This window comes from Salmo salar, chromosome 23, assembly GCF_965601325.2.
Source record: "Salmo salar chromosome 23, fSalSal1, whole genome shotgun sequence".
Taxonomy (NCBI): Eukaryota; Metazoa; Chordata; class Actinopteri; order Salmoniformes; family Salmonidae; genus Salmo; species Salmo salar.
In genome coordinates, this window is record NC_138313.1 from 43,466,548 (window position 1) to 43,490,664 (window position 24,117).

The 24,117-nt window shown below is 43.9% G+C and overlaps 1 protein-coding gene across 2 annotated transcripts in view; it reads right to left on the reverse strand.

Moving 5' to 3' along the window:
* Window positions 1-2,787: 2,787 nt before the first annotated feature.
* LOC106584644 (microtubule-associated protein 1B-like) overlaps window positions 2,788-24,117 on the reverse strand; it is an 83,938-nt gene continuing 62,608 nt past the window's right edge. For both annotated transcript variants that reach the window (XM_014170127.3, XM_014170130.3), the window contains 4 exons: window positions 23,633-23,770; window positions 11,775-23,373; window positions 11,012-11,244; window positions 2,788-8,776 (listed from right to left, as the gene is read on the reverse strand). In XM_014170127.3, the coding sequence (XP_014025602.3) occupies window positions 8,621-8,776; window positions 11,012-11,244; window positions 11,775-23,373; window positions 23,633-23,770 (12,126 nt within the window). In that variant the 3' untranslated portion in view covers window positions 2,788-8,620. The remainder of the gene's footprint in view (window positions 8,777-11,011; window positions 11,245-11,774; window positions 23,374-23,632; window positions 23,771-24,117) is intronic.

Genomic DNA, 24,117 nt, shown 5'->3' on the forward strand with positions numbered 1-24,117 from the left:
AGAACTGGAAGGAAAGGCGGCCAAAGGAGTAATAGGCTTTGGGGGTGACCAGTGAGATATACCTGCTGGAGCGCGTGCTATGGGTGGGTGCTGCTATGGTGACCAGTGAGCTGAGATAAGGCGGGGCTTTACCTAGCAAAGACTTATAGATAACCTCAATGGGATTGAGATTCGGGCTTTTCGCTGGCCATGGCAGAACACTGACATTCCTGTCTTGCAGGAAATCACGCACAGAACGAGCAGTATGGCTGGTGGCATTGTCATGCTGGAGGGTCATGTCAGGATGAGCCTGCAGGAAGGGTACCACATGAGGGAGGAGGATGTCTTCCCTGTAACACACAGCGTTGAGATTGCCTGCAATGACAACAAGCTCAGTCCGATGATGCTGTGACACACCGCCCCAGACCATGACGGACCCTCCACCTCCAAATCGATCCTGCTCCAGAGTACAGGCCTCAGTGTAACGCTCATTCCTTCGACGATAAACGTGAATCTGACCATCACCCCTGGTGAGACAAAACCACGACTCGTCAGTGAAGAGCACTTTTTGCCAGTCCTGTCTGGTCCAGTGACGGTGGGTTTGTGCCCAAAGGTGACGTTGTTGCCGGTGATGTCTGGTGAGGACCTGCCTTACAACAGATCTACAAGCCCTCAGTCCAGCCTCTCTCAGCCTATTGCGGACAGTCTGAGCTCTGATGGAGGGATTGTGGGTTCCTGGTGTAACTCGGGCAGTTGTTGTTGTTGCCATCCTGTACCTGTCCCGCAGGTGTGATGTCCAGATGTACCAATCCTGTGCAGGTGTTGTTACACGTGGTCTGCCACTGTGAGAACAATCAGCTGTCCGTCCTGTCTCCCTGTAGCGCTGTCTTAGGCGTCTCACAGTACGGACATTGCAATTTATTGCCCTGGCCACATCTGCAGTCCTCATGCCTCCTTGCAGCATGCCTAAGGCACGTTCACGCAGATGAGCAGGGACCCATTTTTCTTTTGGTGTTTTTCAGAGTCAATAGAAAGGCCTCTTTAGTGTCCTAAGTTTTCATAACTGTGACCTTAATTGCCTACCGTCTGTAAGCTGTTAGTGTCTTAACGACCGTTCCAAAGGTGCATGTTCATTAATTGTTTATGATTCATTGAACAAGCATGGGAAACAGTGTTGAAACCCTTCACAATGAAGATCTGTGAAGTTATTTGGATTTTTACGAATTATCTTTGAAAGACAGGGTCCTGAAAAAGGGACATTTCTTTTTTTGCTGAGTTTATAATATCCTGTACTATCCTACCAATACTCTCTATATTATCCTAATCTATAATATCCTATACTATCCTACCAATACTCTATATTACCCTACCAATATTCTATATTACCCTATCAATACTCGATACTATCCTAATCTATAATATCCTATACTATCCTACCAATACTCTCTATACTATACTAATCTATAATATCCTATACTATCCTACCAATACTCTATATTACCCTACCAATACTCTATATTACCCTACCAATACTCTATACTATCCTAATCTATAATAGCCAATACTATCCTACCAATACTCTCTATACTATCCTAATCTATAATATCCTATACTATCCTACCAATACTCTATATTACCCTACCAATATTCTATATTACCCTACCAATACTCTCTATACTATCCTAATCTATAATATCCTCTACTATCCTACCAATACACTATAATACCCTATCAATACTCTCTATACTATCCTAATCTATAATATCCTACACTATCATATACTACCCTATCAATACTCTATAATACCCTATCAATTCTCTATATACTATCCATTCCTCAAACATTTCAACCTGAATGGATTTGTGAAGGAATTCATTCATTGTTTGGTGTTCATATAGTTTATGGTGTGCATATTAGGACAGCCTCAGAGTACATTGTTTTCATAGTTATGTTTGGCCCTGTCCGGGGGTATCATCGGATGGGGCCACAGTGTCTTCTGATCCCTCCTGTCTCAGCCTCCAGTATTTATGCTGCAGTAGTTTATGTGTCGGGGGGCTAGGGTCAGTCTGTTACATCTGGAGTATTTCTCTTGTCTTATCCGGTGTCCTGTGTGTATTTAAATATGCTCTCTCTAATTCTCTCTTTCTCTCTTTCTGTCTTTCTCTCGGAGGACCTGAGCCCTAGGACCATGCCTCAGGACTACCTGGTATGATGACTCCTTGCTGTCCCCAGTCCACCTGGCCGTGCTGCTGCTCCAGTTTCAACTGTTCTGCCTGCGGCTATGGAACCCTGACCTGTTCACCGGACGTGCTTGTTGCACCCTCGACAACTACTATGATTATTATTATTTGACCATGCTGGTCATTTATGAACATTTTAACATTTTAACATTTTGACCATGTTCTGTTTTAATATCCACCCTGCACAGCCAGAAGAGGACTGGCCACCCCTCATAGCCTGGTTCCTCTCTAGGTTTCTTCCTAGGTTTTTGGCCTTTCTAGGGAGTTTTTCCTAGGGAGTTTTTCCTAGCCACCGTGCTTCTTTCACATGCTTTGCTTGCTGTTTGGGGTTTTAGGCTGGGTTTCTGTACAGCACTTTGAGAATATCAGCTGATGTACGAAGGGCTATATAAAAATAAATTTGATTTGATTAATTTCTCCTTTTGGTTACATTTTTGGGCTAATAAATCTTTCACGATGTGTTCCTTTTAGTCTGCATATGCCCCTCCCCCTTCGTTTACATAGGAGTCACAACACAAAACTGACTCACATGAGAGAGAAAGATCCCAAAACAACAAGAGGCTCGTGGTCTGATTTCAATAAATGCATTTTTATTGGTGATCACCAGGCTGTTTCCCTTTTACAATTAATCTGCGGTAGGCCTAGTTGTAGTTTTGCATTTTAGATTTAAAGAGAGAGAATGAGAGAGAGAGAGAGAGAGAGAGAATTTTCTACAATTGCACTGAAGATAGTAACAGAACTAAGATTAATACAGCGACAAAGACCGAAGAACTACAACATTTTTTATTATAACAACATCTTAGGGCAAAACAGTCAAGCACAGCACAGTAATAATATATGCCATCCCAGTACCAGTTAAACAATCAGCTGTTTCAAATATACCATTTTAAAAGAGCATTTCCTGTTTTCATTTTCATGTTAATAAACAATTACATTCAGGATTATAACCAAATAGTTCACATGCAGAGAGATAAAATGGTACAATGATATATGTTCAAAAGAATCTTTTTATGATGAGAGAGTTGGGAGAATGGAAATTAAACTGAAAGACGTTTATTTTTCATCTGTAGCTACCTAGTTAGCATTGGCTATGATTCTTTGTTCAAGGCTTGGGAAGTTTTGATCATACACTTGATGAAAATCTGCTAAAATAACAAGAAGGATCATACGTTTCATAACATATCTATTTAGATTTTGTTTTAAGGTGTATATACATAGTTGTGTACAGTACATAAATGTACATGTATCATTCATTTGACTAATTCGTAATTTTTTTCTGTCTCCAATGTGTTTTCAAGTCATATTCAGGAAAAGTTTCAGCTGCAGTTAGTTTCTGTGTTATTGTAAGTATGTTTCTGTTAGTATAGGACACCAAGTCTTTGTGTTGTCATAAATTACAGTTTTCTCCTCTTGGGACAGAACCGCAAATGAAACAACAGCCACTGCAATATGAATAAACTGTGCTATCCGTTTTGAGTTACAATCATTGTTCTTGAAATTAAATCTGAATACAGTAGTCTGTCTCTTCCTTAGGCTTTCCTCCACTGATATATCACTTAGATATTTGCGTACAATTCTGTTTTGTTCGGGTTTTTTTGTCCAGCAGCATTCAGAACAGTACCAATAGTATTATTTAAGGTTTAGTGCATTCTGCAAAGTCATATTTTGTATATTCTTTTTTACTTAGCATTTCACAGCCATCTGCCAGGGGCCCAGGGTGCTTGATCCTAAGGCTGGGTATTTGGAATCGAACCACCAAGATGCTCCACCACAACTTAAAACAAAACTCAGACTTGAGTCAGACTTGAGGACAATACACCATATCAGCCCATTCAGAAAACCCATGCCATAGACAGTATACGTTAAACAGCCAATCTTGAGCCTGGTTCAGATTTCCCCCTTACCTACCCTGTACTAGATCTGTACCTGCCATAGAGTGCCAAAAAGGGGTAGAGAGACTTAGATTGATATGATCAGTTTAGAAGCAGTAGTTCGTGGCGACATTGTAATATATCCAAAGCCATGTATTTGTACCTTCACTGACAACCTGTCGTAGGCTTAGTGTGGCCCCTCTATCCCGGGATATGTAGTTGCGCATACACAGCTATTTGATAAACATCCTCCATCTCTATCCCATGAGGATAGAGATGCTCTCACTCAGCGTAGCAGCTATTCTGACCTTCCTATTAATCAACATGACAAGCATATCAACGCATTCGCAGTGCATACTAACTCTAAAGCTAACAAAATGTAGTATCTCAATAATACTGAAAGAAACCATACAGCCGGAGCCGCGAGTCCAGCTAGCTCTGCAGCGTTGCTAGTCAGAGAGTGGGCCGGGCTAGGAACAGACCTGGGGGAAGCTGTCCTGCAGCCTATTATAGCAGCGTACATTTGAGTAAGTTCAGAAGAAAAAACGACAAAGATGGCACTGTTCTTATGGGTTTAGCCTAAGAGGAGACTCAGTTAGGTTCTGGATCCGATAGAGGGAGAGAATGTTCCTCTTGCAGGTCGATGTAAAGGATGTCTGTCCGTCTGCAAACTATGAGTCATAGACAGTCTCTCCAGCAATCTCTGTCTGCCCCACCCAGTCCACTCTCTCTGGCCTCAAGCCAGGAGCCCCAAACACACAACACAGCAGCTCTAAACATAAACACGTTACATTTAAGAATCACTAAGCAAAAAAGAATGCTGAAAATCAGACGCTTATTATAAAATACATTTTTAGCCAGTCTTTTCAAAAATACAATCTAGGAAATGTAAACAAAAGAGACAATCATAATTGTTAGTCCTACATGTAACTGAAATATTGAAAAACAATTCAAATCAATGAAAAAAATCTAATACTGATAATTTATACATCAATTAATTGAACTAATACAACTACAAAAAAAACGACCAGAAAAGTACAATAAAACATAAAGCAATCAAAAAGTGACTCTATAATCTCTATGGAATTTAACGCAAATCTGAATCACGTTTTGTAATGAGCTCCAATGAACAGTGTGACAAAGTAAGAAGCTCCACCTCTGATTACCCACCACAAACGGTAACTTTGAAGACACACTATGTTGTCCCTGTCTCTCTGTGTGTGTCACTCAAGCATGTACTACAACACAAAACGTCATTCTACTTGTAAGACCTGTGATACACGTGCCACATCTCTATCCACGACAATCAACGTCACATTCATGTTCGTTTGATAAATATGATCTTAGGGTTGAAAAGTTTATTTTTATTTGATAAATATCTACCTTGTGTTATTGTTGGAACGTCTTCACATACAGTATGGAGTGTTTGCTCTAGCCACCTATTCTAAAATCAAAGGCTACCATAGTCCACGTTATGGTAAAGAACGCTGAATAAAAATAAAAATAACATGTGTGCTTCTCTCACTAGAACCACGGCCCCACTCCTAAGCTCCTCTTCTCCCCTTTGAAAAGTGCATTCTTGCTCTTTGACCACGTTATTGTCTGATGTATTTTCTGGGCGGCACTTTAAGATAGGGGACAAATGCTAACCAGCAATAAACTGATAAGAAACTGAATCTAAAATGTGCTGTCTAAGCTGGCTAATTACCTTTTCACCTACCAACGGTGTGTATACAGTATACAGCATCCATCCACATGGATCAGACTAGATGCAGTATTCCTGGACAACAACTATGGATTTGTTTGATATTCTAAAGTGTTCCCTTCTCCACCATTTCATGTGTTGTCCCTGTATCCAGGTTCCCCTCTCCACAGTTTCTTGTGTTGTCCCTGGATCCAGGTTCCCCTCTCCACAGTTTCTTGTGTTGTCCCTGGATCCAGGTTCCCCTCTCCACAGCTTCTTGTGTTGTCCCTGGATCCAGGTTCCCCTCTCCACAGTTTCTTGTGTTGTCCCTGGATCCAGGTTCCCCTCTCCACAGTTTCTTGTGTTGTCCCTGGATCCAGGTTCCCCTCGCCACAGTTTCTTGTGTTATTCCTGGATCCAGGTTCCCCACAGTTTCTTGTGTTGTTCCTGGATCCAGGTTCCCCTCTCCACAGTTTCTTGTGTTATTCCTGGATCCAGGTTCCCCACAGTTTCTTGTGTTGTCCCTGGATCCAGGTTCCCCTCTCCACAGTTTCTTGTGTTATCCTTGGATCCAGGTTCCCCTCTCCATAATGCCTACTATAAAAGTAACCCTTCTCTCTTGACCAATACCCCAACCAGAAGGCACATGAGAGCGATTGTTTACCACCGCAGTCATGTTTTTTTTTTTTTGCACAAGAACACTCACACAACCTCCACACAACCCTGTTTTAGTGGGACGGAGTAGACTCTACTGCTACATTCGCCATGGAAAATCAATGCAGTTTCCATCAATTCATTAAATAGTTTCATACAGACAGTATAATATAACTCAAAACGGGAGAAAACATCAAAACATAATACATTCATCTCGGTTGCCTCTGTCCTGACCAATCAGCTGCATTCATTTAAACATCCTTCTCTAATGTGTTATAACACAATCTCTCCATGTATCAACATACCAACAAAGACCATGATAATGGCTTCAGATCACAGGAGGACGGGCTCGTGGTAACGACTGGAGCGGAATCAGTGGAATGGTTTCAAATACATCAAACACATTAATTCCATGGTTTCCATTGTGTTTGATGCCATTCCATTCACTCTGTTCCGACCATTATTATGAGCCGTTCCTCCCCTCAGCAGCCTCCACTGCTTCATATATTGATAAAGAACCATTACATCCAGCAGAAATATAGCTAATGCAAGAGAACCATCTCTTTGCCTGGTGCCTACAGTGTAGCGTTCATTTTAGCAAACACACAGCCAAACGGTAAGGTATTGGAACATGTTTATAGGCTACTCCCTACTTGAAGACTGCAAGGACTTAGACACATGGTCAAATAAAAATAAAAAACTCTAAATCCTCGAGGGAGTAGTCTGAGCTAAATGCAAGAATCATGCTTCAGCTACTGAGGAAAAATAATTCATAAAAGCTAGCTAGTTATTTAAACTGAAAGTAGGACTTTCAAGCCCCTCATAAAGCTTCACGACAAGCTATGTGGTAATAGTCCTCTGTAATACCAGTTGACGTAGTTAAGAGTACTGAGAAAGTCAAACGGTACAGCATCTAGAGCTGCATCTTACGTAATATCTCCAAACAGGAGTAATGTCTTATATATCAAAAACAAAGCCTCAATTTAGGATACTTACTAAGCTACTACCATTATACAACATTGTGCGTAGTCTGCGTACAAGCGAGATCAAGTAACTGTTCATCTCGTAACGGTTTTGGACTTATTTTGGAGAGCGTTAACAACTGGCCGTGTCCGAATATCCATACTTGCATCCTAAATAGTAGGCTGTTTGAGTATGTGAAATTTCGAAAATCGAGTATTCATGAAATGCCCAGATGTCATACTTATTTAGGCTGTTCGTCTGGTAGAATTTACTACACACTATTGAGGAAGTGAATCGTTTTTTCACAGCCGCCCTCATTCGACACCAGCTGATAATCAGATGTGCTTTACAAAAAATGAACAAATGACGGGGGAACAAGTGCGATAACACGTTTGATGATGCCTTCTCATTCTGGATGAGTAGTATGTTGATATTTGTTGCTTGCTGCATACGTTTTTTACTAAGTACATTGTAGTATGTAGTACAATTAGTACGCAGTATACAGTTTAGGTAAGTAGTAGGCAAGCCAGATTTCGGACACAGCCACTGTCTTACCTCAAGACTGTTTTGGCACTTACTTTGGCCCTTTGGATAAGCAATTTATACATTTTATTTTCATTTTGTATTTCTCTGTTGAGTTTAAGACAATAAGTAAGAGTGTTTAAGTTTCACATGTTGAATGTGACTTAACTGTGCACAATCTTAATGTAGCATTAGGCACTAGATGCCCCAACAACGCTAGACAAATCGATACATTGTTAAGATAGCACTTTTAATTGGAAAGTGTTGTCCATTTAGATGTGGATTTGAGGTGCAGTACAGTGATTTGAAAGCTGAAATAACTATTGAGAATTATCCTCATCACAGATGTGCGTGATCACAATATGTGCACATTGGAGAGGTTATATGTGAGAAAAAAACAATATTGTTTAAGACCGAATCTAATAAAGAGGTGTTTTTATCGTGCAAGTATGTTGTTTAAATGGAAAGCATAATTGAAACAAATATGCATCACACCTTTGTACAGCTACCATGTACCCTGTACTTTAGCTATGTTTCTGCCTGACATACTGTAGCTGGCTGTTGTCAGATAACATTGACCAGTTGGAAGCCAGTGCACATGCCGAAGACGACAGCAAATGCAATGGAATCTTACATATGGGAGGATAAAGAGTAGCACGGATGAGGGGAGGAGGAAGAGGAAGGTAAAATAGCAACGGGTGCAGAACTTAGAACTCAATCTTGCAGGCAGGGAAGGACTCATCCTGCATGACCACTGTGCTGCTACTGGCCAAGACCATGATGTTCAGATCCTGCTGTTTCTCGTGCGTCTGCTGGTACCAGTCCCGCGTCACCTCCGTGTCATGAGTAGGGATCAGAGTCACCTAGGTTAAAGATTGAGGACATGTATCAAGTCAAATTCATCAATACATTGATCAAGCAATCAGCCGAGCCGGCAAACTTAGGCAGCATAACGTCATAAAACATTTTTTTCCCTGGTCAATAATATGTCATAAGAAGATTATAACGAACCAGGAAAATTATTTTTAAGACGTCTGGTCAAATTACAACCAGATTAAGACGTGTTTTGTCGGATGCTAAATTAATGTTTTTCAAAATGTCATATTACAGTACAACCAGTAAACAACTGGACTATGATGTCACAAACTACGTCATACTGATGTTATTGCAACCAGTTTTGCCAACCGGGAATATTGTACAACATTGACAATTACACTACTGTTCAAAAGCTTGGGGTCACTTAGAAATATCCTTGTTTTTGAAATATATATATATTTTGTCCATCAAAATAACATCAAATTGATCAGAAATACAGTGTAGACATTGTTAATTTTGTAAATGACTATTGTAGCTGGAAACGGATGATTTTTAATGGAATATCTACATAGGTGTACAGAGGCCCATTATCAGCAACCATCACTCCTGTGTTCCAATGGCACGTTGTGTTAGCTAATCCAAGTAAATCATTTTAAAAGGCTAATTGAGCATTAGAAAACCCTTTTGCAATTATGTTAGCACAGCTGAAAACTGTTGTTCTGATTAAAGAAGCAATAACACTGACCTTCTTTAGACTAGTTGAGTATCTGGAGTGTCAGCATTTGTGGGTTCGATTACTGGCTCAAAATGGCCAGAAACAAAGACCTTCTTCTGAAACTCATCAGTCTATTCTTGTTCTGAGAAATGAAGGCTATTCCATGTGACAAATTGCCAAGAGACTGAAGATCTCGTACAATGTTGTCTACTACTACCTTCACAGAACAGCACAAACTGGTTCTAACCAGAATAGAAAGAGGAGTGGGAGGCCCCGGTGCACAACTGAGCAAAAGGACAAGTACATTAGTGTCTAGTTTGAGAAACAGACGCCTCACAAGTCCTCAACTGGCAGCTTCATTAAATAGTACCCGCAAAACACCAGTCTCAACATCAACAGTGAAGAGGCGACTCCAGGATGCTGGCCTTCTAGGCAGAGTTGCAAAGAAAAAGCCACATCTCAGACTGGCCAATAAAAATAAAAGATTAAGATGGGCAAAAAAAAACACAGGACACTGGACAGAGGAAGATTGGACAAAAGTGTTATGGACAGACGAATCTAAGTTTGAGGTGTTCGGATCACAAATAAGAACATTAGTGAGACGCAGAAAAAATGAAAAGATGCTGGAGGAGTGCTTGACGCCATCTGTCAAGCATGGTGGAGGCAATGTGATGGTCTGGGGGTGCTTTGGTGGTGGTAAAGTGGGAGATTTGTACAGGGTAAAAGGGATCTTGAAGAAGGAAGGCTATCACTCCATTTTGCAACGCCATGCCATACCCTGTGGCCAGCACAGTCACCGGATCTCAACCCTATTGAGCTGTTGTGGGAGCAGCTTGACTGTATGGTATGTAAGAAGTGCCCATAAAGCCAATCCAACTTGTGAGAGGAGCTTCAGGAAGCATGGGGTGAAATCTCTTCAGATTACCTCAACAAATTGACAACTAGAATGCCAAAGGTCTGCAAGGCTATAATTTTTGGAAATGGAGGATTCTTTGACAAAAGCAAAGTTTGAAGGACACAATTATTATTTCAATTAAAAATCATTATTTATAACCTTGTCAACATCTTGACAATATTTCCTATTCATTTTGTAATTCATTTCATGTATGTTTTCATGGAAAACAAGGACATTTCTAAATGACCCCAAACTTTTGAACGGTAGTGTGTGTACACTGTAACATTCACAATCTAAATGCTCAAATAATGATGTCCGTCTCAGTGGCTGTAAACAATGGCATACATTGTCTAAAGCATTGTCAAGCATCTGTTTACACTACCAAGTCCATTTTACAAGTGATTCAGATCAGTGATTCTGAATATATCCCTCTGGATCCTGAGATTAGCAGTGGTGCAGAATGTCTCCACAGCGAGAAAACACAGGCTAAATGGAAATGTGGAGAAAAAAGTCAAAACAAATTTAGGAAAAATGTAGAAAACGAAATGTGGAAGAAAAAAAAGTCAAACAGAATGTACTAACAATGTGGAGAAAAGTCAAACATTTACTTAACAGCAGAGCCTGCATGTATGCAGGCAGAGAGAGACTAAGGGAAAGAAATAGAGCAAGCACCTGTAGATTGGAGCCCCATGTGGCCTTGCCCTCCAAAAGGGCATCCAGGACACCACGACTGGGCTCTCCACCGGCCGGGTCGTTGCCGCTCACCACGTAGTACGCAGCACGCACCCGCTTGAAGAACTCCTGGTCCACGTTCTTGGCACTGCAGTGGTTGGGCACATAGGCCAGGTCCACATAGATTGGAGGCCCAGGGGGGACGGCTGAACTAGATTTCTGGGAGTTGGTACCTGGAGGAGGAGGGACCATATTGTAAAATTGGAGAAGTCTCTACTGACTTTGGAATGACTAATGACTTCAGAATGTCTAATGACTTTTGAATGTCTAATGACTTTAGAATGACTTTAGACTTTAGAATGACTTTAGACTTTAGAATGACTTTAGACTTTAGAATGACTAATGACTTTAGAATGACTAATGACTTTAGAATGACTAATGACTTTAGAATGACTAATGACTTTTCCCCTGTTTGAATGGGCGGGGGGGGGGGGGGGATTCAGACTTCTATGTCTATGTAAATCAAGAGTAAATTAGAATGGGGAAGTGTGTGTCATCAAACCTTTGGGGGATGATTTTTGAAATTTAAAGGGTAATGGAAACACCAGGGTTTAGAACACCAGCTAACTGTAACTGATTTACTTCCTAAAGTGTTTCCTTTCCCCTTTAAGGTTATAAGGTATTGCATTGTTATCATCTTTGATGTTTTTCAAGTTTCCTCTACTACTGAATATGGAGTCATATCATCCTTCTTTATTTTTACCCAAATTGCTCTTGACGCCGTTCACCAGGCCTTTCCCTGGAGCGTGTAGGTCACCCTTGGATCCCAGGCCCTCGGACTTCTGCGTCAGCCTGGAGCTCCTTTCCGTGTCCCTCCTTCTCAGAGAGGCCGATCGAGGCGAGGAGTCCTTGGAGGTCTGCTTCACAGGGGTGGTGGACCTCTTCCCCTTCCGGGCTGGGGACGCAGACTTAGGCTTGCCCAGGCCCTTCCGCAGGCTCTTGGTTGTCTTGTGATCCTTCTTGAGAAGTTTCTCCGTGCTGCTCTGGTCGTTAGGGAGGGCCTCTGGGTCCACCATGCACACGTCAGGGTGTGGCGGGTGTGGGAGGGGGTCCTTCATAGGGGCAGGTAGGGGGTCGTGGACCTTCGCAGCTGATCTGGGCGAGGGAGGTTGATGGCCCCCTCCGGTGGCAGAGGCAGATAGTTTATCCACCGGCAGGTGTTCTGCATCTTCGTCTGAGTCCAGGTTTCCCTCTGCTGTAATCGACGGGCACTCCTCGGTCTCTGGAGGTACGTCTGAGTCAGACTGCGTCGCTAACGAGTCGCTCACTGATGTGGGGGGCGTCTCCTCTCCAGCGAGCACCACCCCGAGTCCAGTTGCCATGCCACCGGGAGGCATGGAAACTGGTTGCGACCCCTCCCCTGCTCCAGCAGCTCCACATTGAGTGAGATGTCGCTTCTGCTTGTGAGACCTCCTCTTGACCGAGTGTTGCTCGCGGTCGTCTTCATCCCCCTCAAGAGATTGGTCGCTCCCTTTGTCCTCTTCGCCGTCATCACTGGAGAGGGCGTGTGGACTGGGGTTGATGAAGGATGGGGAGATTTCTCCTTTGCGGTGTTTGTATTCACATGAGGAGTAGCTAGGGGGGGACGAGGAGGTAGCCTCCATATGCAGGTCAGTGGGACGACTGGATTCTCCATCTGTTTTGGCAGATGCCTTTGTATGGTGGGCATGTTCTGCTGTGGACAGCGGGGTGGGCTGGCCTGGAGCTACGCATTCTTCTTGACCGTATTCTTCCTCTGCTTCTTCTGCTTCTTCCGTTTCGTACGCTTCCTCCTCCTCCTCTTCCCTGTCATCTTCATAGCCTGGAGGGGCGCTTGGGCATGCGCCCGGCCCTTGTAGGAGTTCCCAGTCAGATAAGCTACTCCTTCTCCTTTCGGACGTCTTCTCTTCCTGTTTCTCTGCTTTTTTATCCTCTACTTTCTCTTTCTCTCCCTCTTTCCTCTCCTTCTCTTTTTCACTCTCCTCATCAGTCTGGTCTTTCTTCTCCTCCTCCTTCCCATCTTTCTCCTCCAATTGCTTTTCCTCTACCTTTTCCTTCTCTCCAGCCATCTCTTTCTTCTCATCCATCTCTTTCTTCTCCTCCTTATCCTTTTGCTCTGGCATTTCCTTGTCCTCCTTTAGGGTCTCTACTTTGCTCTCCTTCTCCTCCTCTTTCATTTCCATCTTATCTTTCTCTTTCTTTGTCTCTTCTTCTTCTTCCTTTTTCTGATCAGATTTAAGCAGATCAGATTTAGGTAGATCTGACATTGTGGCACAAGAGGCTTTGCTTGCTCCACTGAAGACTTCTTGGGAACTTGTGCTAACCTCAGTAGACCCATTGGAAGAGGCTTCAGTTGACTCCTGTGGTTTTGTCACCACATCAGATTGGGTCACTGTTGTGGTTGTACTGGAGACGATGGTGACCATGTGTGTCTCAGTCATTGACAGCATGCCTTCTTTTTGCTCTGTCACTGAAGATTTCTGGCATTCAATGCGGCATGGAAGAGTACTGTCCTCCATTTCAAAAGTGTATGACTCTTTGCTGCCCAGTGAGCCCTGGGATTCTCTGTCAGAAGAGTCAGCTCTTTGCAATGGGGAAACATCAAAGAGAGCCCTCGAAGTGGATATGGTTTCAGCGGGTTTGGACAGCTGGGAACTTAATGGTTCTGAAGCCCCAGCAGACATGGTTTTGGTTTCAACAATGCCCTCAAGTTTATGAAAGGTATCAGAGGTCTGACCCTTGTCCATTTTAGGGCTTGACGATGTGTCTTGTTGAATAGCGTCTTTGGCTGGAGTAGGTAAGACTGGAGAGACTTGTGTCAGACTGAATGTAGTTGTAGAGGTAAGCTTTTCAGAGGCTTCTAGGTACTCCTCTTTTAGTATTACCCCTGAGGTTGAGAGGATTGAGTGCTTGACTGAGGAGTCTTCATCTTTGAATGAAGAATACTCAACAGAAGCAACCTCAGAATCTGTCCTGTAGGGGGCACTAGACACTGTGACGGGAGTCTCTACCTCCTCTCGAAACTGGTGGCTGGTTGATAGAGAAGCTGAGGCAGATGGGAGGTAAGACGAAGGAGCTTCCTCTGGTTTTCGACTAGCGGTATCTGGGCTTCTCTGCCTCTCAGCTTCAATGTCTCCCTGACTGTAATGTTTATCTTCACTGGACTTGGTTGGCAGAGATAGGTCAGGACTGTCAAACCTCTCCTCCTTTAACCCCAGCTGGCTGTCCTCGGAATACTCTGAAGATTCAGAAGGATATCCTCCAGAACCTGTTTGTTCCATCGCAGTGGAACTGCCAGACTGGAGTGGCGAGGCACCAACTACATTCTTCAAAAGGGAATCTGCAGTATCTACCAGTGGAGGGCTGCTTGTGGTCATTGAATGGGTAGGTTCCTCCTTTTTGAGGAGGCTGGGTTCGGGTGAGAGGGCCTTCTTGTCCTCTTCTTCTGTAACAAGAAGTTTAGAAGGTGTTGTATCATCCGATGTAGTTTTACAGATTTCTTTTTCAGACTGCTCTCTTGCACCCTTCTCCACATCTAGATCACTGGCTTCTTCATCTTCTTCCTCCGCATCTTCACCGTCCTCATCTTCATCTTCATCATCATCATCATCATCATCATAATCCTCTCCTACCACCAGTAGCCTCTTATATACACTATCCGGAGTGTCTTCTCTCTCAGAATAGCCCATTGTAGATTTACTGGAGATAGAGCTGCCAATTTGAGTGTACTCAGATGCAAGAACATTATCGTCTATGAGATGTCCTGAATATGCGGCCAGGGGGGCAGCAGTAGCCTGATTTTCCTTTTCCTTAGGTGAAACTTGATGAGGTAACATGTCTTTCTCCGCTGGTGAGTAGCGACCAGAGGGAGAGTCTCCTCGCTCACTATCAGATGAATCCAACTTGTCTTTCACTGGCTCATCTTTTTCCTTCTCTGTTGTCTGCTTCTCAGGGACGTCTTCAAAAGGCATGGTAGTAGCTGAAGCTTGGGCACCAAGGTTGGATTGGCCCCATGACAGAGAGGCTGTTTCCTTTCTGCCTGACTGGACTGGCAGATACTCCTCTATACTAGGAGATGCTCCAGTCTTGTCCGTCTCTCCTGTAGATGTTTGAGGGGCCGACCAGGCATCGTCCTTCATTTCATCTTTCTCAACTTTTTCAGGTTTATCTTCTTTGAGATTGAAAGGTAATGAGCATGGCTCTGCTGGGGTGGTTTTGTTGTCTTGAGTCTCTGAATATGCAAAGCTGTTTTCCACGTGTGGTGTAGCATGTCCCTCCTTCCTATCACTCTCTTCTTCTTGACCTTTCTCTTTGTCATTGTGTTCAGGGAAGGCACTTGGGCTACAACTGGGGCTTCTCTCGCCCTCTGTGAAACGTGGGGGAGTGTAATCAACGCTGCTGAATGACAGCGGTTCCTCTTTTTCCTCGTCCTCTGAGTCGAATGCATCTGCACCAGCATCTGCCTGCCTAGTTCTCCTATTATCATCAATGCCAATATGTGCTGACCGATCAAACTCTCTAGAAACCTCACGGTCTTCTTTATTGTCTGATGCCTGTTCTTTCGAAATGGGCTTTTCATAGGGTTCATACTTAGACATGCCAAAGCCCTGATTTTCTTCTTGCAAGCTCACACTGATCGCCTCCTTCTCTGTTCTCATTTTGTCAAAACCTTCCACTTTTTCAGAGGCACTGTCTGCTTTTGAAGCATCAATGTGGCCCACTTCCTCCGGAAACTTCGCAGAATCTTTATCCAAGAGAAAATATGAACAAGGTTGTGTGTGTCCCGGGGAAGCAACTTCCCGCTCTGTTTCCAATTCCCTCTCAGCTTCCTTGCCTGGTTTCTCCTCTCCTTTTTGAGAAACATGCTTCGTCTTTTCATCCGTATTAGATGCTTCTTTGCTTGTTGTCATAGAAGGCAGCAGTGTTTCATGCTGGGTGGATTCCTCCACACCTGCCTGGCTATCGGTGCTCGAGAGAGTGGAACTTACAGCCTGGCTGTCAATGCTTGATAGTGCTGAACTTACAGCCTGGCTGTCAACTCTTGATATTGTTGAACTTACAACCTGGCTATCGGTGCTTGATAGTGTTGAACTTACAGCCTGGCTGTCAGAGCTTGATAGTGTTGAACGTTCAGCCTGGCTATCGGTGCTTGATAGTGTTGAACTTACAGCCTGGCTATCGGTGCTTGATATTGTTGAACTTACAGCCTGGCTGTCAGCGCTTGATAGTGTTGAACCTATAGCCTGGCTGTCGGTGCTTGATAGTGTTGAACCTATAGCCTGGCTGTCAGCGCTTGATAGTGTTGAACCTATAGCCTGGCTATTGGTGCTTGATAGTGTTGAACCTATAGCCTGGCTGTCAGCGCTTGATAGTGTTGAACCTATAGCCTGGCTGTCAGCGCCTGATAGTGTTGAACCTATAGCCTGGCTGTCAGCGCTTGATAGTGTTGAACCTATAGCCTGGCTGTCAGCGCTTGATAGTGTTGAACCTATAGCCTGGCTGTCAGCGCTTGATAGTGTTGAACCTATAGCCTGGCTGTCAGCGCTTGATAGTGTTGAACCTATAGCCTGGCTGTCAGCGCTTGATAGTGTTGAACCTATAGCCTGGCTGTCAGAGCTTGATAGTGTTGAACCTATAGCCTGGCTGTCAGCGCTTGATAGTGTTGAACCTATAGCCTGGCTGTCAGCGCTTGATAGTGTTGAACCTATAGCCTGGCTGTCAGAGCTTGATAGTGTTGAACCTATAGCCTGGCTGTCAGCGCTTGATAGTGTTGAACCTATAGCCTGGCTGTCGGCGCTTGATAGTGTTGAACTTATAGCCTGGCTATCGGTGCTTGATAGTGTTGAACTTATAGCCTGGCTATCGGTGCTTGATAGTGTTGAACTTATAGCCTGGCTATCAGTGCGTGATAGTGTTGAACTTATAGCCTGGCTATCGGTGCGTAACAGTGTTGAACTTATAATCTGGCTGTCTGTAGTGATGGAGTCTGAGCCTGGTTCTTCTTTGGTGGTAGAGATAGCAGAGATTGAATCCTCTTTCAAGGTAGGGAAACCAATGGTGGACTCTTGGCTGAGATGGGGTGCTGATGTGGTCTCAGTTGTCCTGGTGTCCTTTTCTAGTTCAGGGGAGAGTCTATGTTGTCCTTCTTTATGCTGCTCTTTGATGTCTTTATCAGGAGAGGCCTCCCGTTTCGGAAATGAAGACGCAGGCCCAGTGGCCTGTTCAGAGTGGCAGTCCTTCGTTTGGTCACTAAGCACATTCTCTGATGGCTGAGTTGAGAGCAGATGTTGAGACATGATGTCGTGCTCTGATTGTCTAGGTTCCACTGATACAGGTCTTGAGCCTGCACCAGCCATGCAAATGGATTCATCTTCCTCATCTCCGTCTGAGTACTGAACCTGAAATGTAGACTCAAGCTTTGTCGCAGACGTCCCCTCTAGTTTCTCTACCGTTCTTGTCTGTGTGGTGGTGCGCTCTTCCTCCTCGTTAGCAGGTTCAATCTCATGAGAATCATATTTTTCTGTCTCTTCCTTGCTCTTCTCATCTTTGACTTTGTCAGCTGTTTCATTTTCTTTTGCTCTTTCCTCTCCTTTGATGGGTTCAGCTTCATAACGTTCATCTCTATCTTTCTCGCTTTCCTCGTCTTTGATGGGTTCAGCTTCATAACTTTTATCTCTATCTTTCTGATCTTTGACGTCTTCGAAATCACTAATATCTTCTTTCTCTTGCTCCTTTTCCATCTTCCGTTCTTTACTGACATCAGCCACATGAGTATCATCTTTCTCTTTCTCCATTTTCTCTTCCTGACTGACTTCAATCTCAAAAAAAGTATCCTTTTCTTTATTCTCCCCCTGGGTGGATTCAGCCATGCATGTATCACCCTTCTCTTTCTCTCTGTGCTCTTCTTTCGTCGGTTCACTGTCAAGGGTATCTCGCTCTTTTTCTATTTTATCTTCTCTTATCGGTTCAGTGTCAAAAGTATTCTTTTCTTTTGTCTCATCTTTCATGGGATCAGCCACAAAGGTATCTTTCTCTTGTACTAGTTGTTGTGTTGTGGTGGAGTCTGAGGCTGGCTCCACTTTAGAGGTAGAGATACAAGAGCTTAGCTCATCTTTGGAAGTTAATATAGTCTCTATTTCTTTCTGGTTCTCTTCTTTCATAGGTTCACACTTCTCCTCCTTGATGAGCTCGGCCCCACAAGTATCTCTATCTTCCTTGATGGGTTCAACTTCAGTAGTACCAACCTTTTCTGTTACTTTCTTATCTTCCTTGATGGGTTCAGCTTCAGTAGTACCAACCTTTTCTGTTACTTTCTTATCTTCCTTGATGGGTTCAGCTTCAGTAGTACCAACCTTTTCTGTTACTTTCTTATCTTCCTTGATGGGTTCAGCTTCAGTAGTACCAACCTTTTCATCTTCCTTGATAGGTTCAGCTTCATGAATGACATATTTTTCATCATAATCTTCCTTGATGGGTTCAGCTTCAGTAGCACCAACCTTTTCTGTTTCTTTCTTATCTTCCTTGATGGGATCAGCGTCAAGAATGACATATTTTTCTTTCACTTTCCCATCGTAATCTTCCTTGATGGGTTGAACTTCATGAATATCACATTTTTCCTTCACTTTCGAATCTGTATCTTCCTTGATGGGTTCAGCTTCAGTAGTAACAACCTTTTCTGTTACTTTCTTATCTTCCTTGATGGGTTCAGCTTCATGAATATCACCTTTTTCCTTCACTTTCAAATCTTCATCGTCCTTGACGAATTCAGCATCATGAATGTCCTCTTTTCCCTTCACTTTCAAATCTCTATCTTCCTTGATGGGTTCAACTTCAATAGTACCAACCTTTTCTGTTTCTTTCTTATCTTCCTTGATGGGTTCAGCTTCAGTAGTACCAACCTTTTCTGTTACTTTGTTATCTTCCTTGATTTGTTCAGCTTCAGTAGTACCCACCTTTTCTGTTACTTTGTTATCTTCCTTGATTTGTTCAGCTTCAGTAGTACCCACCTTTTCTGTTTCTTTGTTATCTTCCTTGATGGGTTCAGCTTCAGTAGTACCAACCTTTTCTGTTTCTTTCTTATCTTCCTTGATTTGTTCAGCTTCAGTAGTACCCACCTTTTCTGTTTCTTTGTTATCTTCCTTGATGGGTTCAGCTTCAGTAGTACCAACCTTTTCTGTTTCTTTCTTATCTTCCTTGATTTGTTCAGCTTCAGTAGAACCAACCTTTTCTTTCTTATCTTCTTTGGTGGTTTCAGCCTCGTGTCTGTCATGCTTTTCTGTCTCTTTCTCCTTCATGTCCTGTTTTATGGGTTTTACATCAGAAGTATCATCATCATCATCATCATCATCATCATCCTCACCGTTATCATCATCTAAGAAGCTACTCTCCTTCTCCTTTGGGAATTTAGCCTTACTGCACACTTTGGATTCTTTCTCTTGATGGTCATCATCGTCTTCCCCATCACTGTGTTCGAGTATAGCCTCACCACTAGAAATGTCTTCCCGTAAAGATTCCTTTCCTAATAAGGAAACTTCGTCTTTCCTTGTGACTGACTCAGAGGGAAGAGGAGTTGTCTCCTGTTTCGGTTGGATCTCATCTTTGGAAGTGGAGAGACCATCTATTTCTTCCACTTTTGTAACCGGCAAGTCTTTTTCAAATGATTTCACCCCAGATGGTGGTGCATCTGACTCTTGTTGACTTTCTTTCTGGATGTCAGCATCTAGTTTTTCATTATTATCTTCTTGATCTGTCTTCGCATCATCATCATCTGTTTTGGTGGCTGAATCATGAACATCCTCCTGTATTTGATGTTCCAGTCCTGGGAAGCCCTTGGTCTTTTCTTCCACAGGTGACTGATGAAGAGGAGAGTGAGTTGGAGAGTGGGTTGCACTGGGAGGTCCAGACTGTGTGGGAGAGGCCATTTTCACAGTGCTATCGTCTGGACTGAAGCACCGCTCTTCACCTTCTGAAGTAACTGAGTCTGACCTAAATGGCTTTGAGAAAGAGGGTGGAGGTGAAAGGGGTTTTGAAGGCACTGCCGTTGAGATGTCTTCTTTGGACTTAAAGAGCTGTACCTCCTCATCAACTGGTGGGTGACCCAGCTTCAAATCTTGAACAGGTTTGAAGACGCGAGACTCAGAGGCAGGGAGCTTTTCCACATCCCTTTCTCTATCCTGGAACATTTGAGGAGAGGCAAAACTCTCCTGTAGTTTTTCACGTGAAATGTCAATGTTAGGAGTTTGGTCTTCTTCTTCTTCCTCTTCATCATGAGCCTTGATGACCTTATCCTCAGTCTTCACATCAGAGACAACAGGAAGGCACTCCTCAGATGGAGGTGACTTTAAGCACTTGTCGTCCTCCAAGGAGGATGTTGGTGAGATGGTCCCAGCAGAGTGGAAGTGTTCTTTCCCATGTGTGGCCTCGGTTGGAATTGCCAGTGGAACGCTGTTAACAGTATCATTAAGCAGTGAGCTTTTGCCCGTTTCCTCAGTCTGAGGTGTAGTGACGGGAGTAGCCAATTGGTCCTCTGCAATAGAGGTAGGAAAGGAGGACAATTTATCATACTCCGTGATGGATGTGGCTGAGGAAACAAGTTCTTCCTCAGCCAAGGGAGCAGACATGATGTTAGTGAATACTGATACTTGCTCCTGTCCACTAATGAAACCTTTGGCTGTTACATCAGCTATAGCTGCTGCTTGCATCTCCTTCATCCCGTGGATGGTGTCAAAGGAGCCTGTCTGATCTGGGACAGAGATGTCATATGTACCCACTTCGTATTGAAGGTGTGGTATCCTGTCTTCCGCCTCCTCATGAATCTCCTCATCCGAGATGGTCTGTTCAGTTTCGGAGTAGCCGGGAATGGTTTCGTCTTGAATGAAGGAGATGGGCTCGGCAGCAGCGGCTCCTTGCAGTGTTGATACTATGTCGGCTGTAGCGCCTCCCACATTTGAGATGTAGCCTTCCTCATCTTCCTCATCCTCCTCTTTGGCTCCAGCAGTCTGTTCGACTGCTTTGCTTTCCCAGTTCTTGGCCGATGTTTCTTTCTCTCCCGCTTCAGGTTTGTCTTTGACCTCTTCATCAGCTATCACATCTAAGTCTTCTACCTCTTCGAGCTCGGCCTTTTCAACAACATCTTCATCGTCCTCCTCCTGGGATGAAGGCCTTCTGCTTTCCTCTTTTGCCATAGCTGTGGGCTTTTCAGCTTTCTCCATTTCCTCCACCTCATGTTTCCTGTCTAGTCTGTTATCTTCTCCTTCCTCTTCCTCCTCCCCTATCCCCATATCTTCCTCTTCCTCCATCCCCATACTTTCCTCTACCGTTTTCCTCTCTGCTATCAGGCCTTCTTTTTCCTCCACTTCATCGTCCTCAATGGCAGCTCCCTCATCCTCATAGATATCCACATCCTGTGCTTGAAATTCTTCTTTTTGCTCTTGTGCTAATTTGTCCTCTTTTCTTTGAGATTCAGCCTCAACTTCCATTTCTGTGGCTGCTCCCTTCTCAGGAGACTTTGTGCCCGTTGGAGTTTGAGAGACAGTTTCCTGTTCTTTCTCCTCCTCCTGGGTAGGGGATTCGGTCATGCTTTCTTCTGCTGGTGTCTCCACTGCACTCTCTGGTGGCTTGGTAAGATCATCTGGACTGGAGGAAGCAGACATGCCCTCAACAGCCCCATTTTGTAATGGCTCAGGCTGAATGGTATCTGCTGCTAGTTCCTCAGATTTGGGTTCAGCAGGCTCTGCCTTGGCCGTTTTGACTTTGCTTTTGTCGGTTTTGGGTTTACTTGACGCTTTTGCCATGTGCAGGGTCTTTCTGACCTCTGGTGTGAGGGGTTTTAGGTCAGGTTTTGTTATCTTTCTCAACTCTGGTTTGGACGTTTCCTTTTTCTTGTCAACTTTGGGGTCTTTTTTTTTGTCTTCTTTTTTAGCTGCGTCATCTTTCTTGACTTTTTTTATCTCTTTCTTTTCCTTGTCTTTTTTCTCATCCATCTTGGATGGCCTTTCCTTTGAGTGTTTTTTCAAGGATTTCTCTTTCAATAATTTTTTATTTTCTGGTCCATCAGTCTTGGATTTTAGTATTTTTGTGGGTTTTTCATTCTCTTTCAGTTTCCTCTCTTCCTTCACAGAGTCACTCTTTGCCTCTGTGGTCGCCGAAACCTCATCGTCTGCTTCTTTCTTTGGGGCTTTGGTAGTCTTGGGAGATGATTTGAGACTCTCTTTGCTGTCTGTCCTTTGCTTCAGTTTTGTCTGTTTTACAACAGCGGGTGGAGCTCCTGAGGCGATGTCTTTTTGTGTGGCTACTGGGTATCGCAAGAAGTCAAGGTGCTTTAATTTCTCCAGCCCCTCCAGGATTTTGTTTTGTGGTGCGTTTCCAGGGAACAGCACTCTGACAATCTTTTCTGCAGGATTGGCAGGAAGCCAGACGACTAATGCTGTAACTGACGTCAGGTAAGGTACGGATATTTCTCCCTCTTTTCCATTGGGGAGCACAATGCCAGTTTTGGCCTTGCTGTTACCCGCCCACTTTTGCATGAGAAACTGCATCTCTTTACTGTCCTTGACGGGGTTCAGAACATACATGTCTAACTTGCCCACTCCCATCTTATGGAAAAGAGTTAAAGGCTCAATAGGGTTACTGACCAGTCTACAGAGAGGCTCCGGCTTGATTCCCAGTTTGTTGAGGTACTGCAACGTGAGTGAGGCCTCCTCGATGCTACGCTTGACCTTTAGGTTTGATTCTGGCATACGTAGCTTCTCGGGTACATTGAAGAAGATCACACCAAGCTCTGGAGAGATCAGGTTCTTCATCCAGTCGCTGTAGCTAGCGGAGCCTTGTGACTGTTCCTCCTCCTGCTCTGCTATTTTCCGCTGAAGAAGCCCATTAATGCCTGGCAGATTGTCTGCACCGATGTGAGTGAGTAAAATCGAGTCGATGCGGTCCAAGTGTCTGACCAACTTCCAGAAGCATGATTTCCTTTCAGAGCCTCCATCTACTAGGATGTTGAAGCCATTGACCGCAAACAGGGCCGAGTCGCCCCTCCCCCCAGGGAAGACATAGCAGCAGGGCCTGGACAGTTTCAGAAAGCCTCCAGATGTGGGCGGCTCCAGGAGGTCAAAGGGCGAAGGCACGTCTACTGTCTCGGAGATGTACTCCGTGAACTCTGTGACTCCCTCCATCTTGGGGAGCACAGGCTCAGGGTTCAATCTGTACTCAAGGAACTCCCGTAAGTGCTGCTGCTGACCCAGGGAGCTCCAACCCACCTCCGCTCGGCAGGACACAGTGAGTGTGGCCCGCTGCTCGGGGGCCGCTTCGCCCAGCAAATCACTGACCTACAGGAGAATGACAGACAGAGACAAGCCCCAAGGTCAGAGGTCAGTGCTGATGTACAAACATTGCTCAATGACATTGCTGTTTTGATTTTCATCCACAATTCCAGTTCATGGGAGTAATATTTAAGATTCATTTTTCATTGGTAATCTAATCTTCTTTTTTTATTTTATTTTTAAACAGTACTACAGACTAGAGTCAACAATGCCAGAAAAGGCTGTTCTGAACAGGAATGGACTGTTCTGAACAGTAATAGCTTACCCCAGGATCAGCAAAGACTTGTGAGAAGCTCTGATAGGTGAAAACCCCACTTTGGAGAAGCAGGTCACCGTGGTCTGAGTTCTGCCCACTCAGGACCAGGAGTTTATGTCCTGCTGAGTCTGTGACAAGAGACTGGATCTGGGCCAGAGAGCAAGACAGAGGATAATTATAGGACACAGCACAGGGTAAAGATAATATGACTTTTATATTTTTATATTGGTTAGGGCCAGTGGTTCCCAACTCCGGTCATCCAGTATCCCCAACAGCACACATTTTTATTGTAGCCCCAGATAAACTCTACCTGATTCAACTCATTGAGGGCTTGACGATTAGTTGACAGTTGAATCCGGTGTGCTTGTCAGGGGCTACAACAAAAACATGTGTGCTGCTAGGGGTACTCAAGGACTGGAGTTTGGAAACACTTGGTTAAGCTCTGAATTTAATCAAATGCTTTTCAATTGTGTTAAGTCGTTATGGTATGCCAC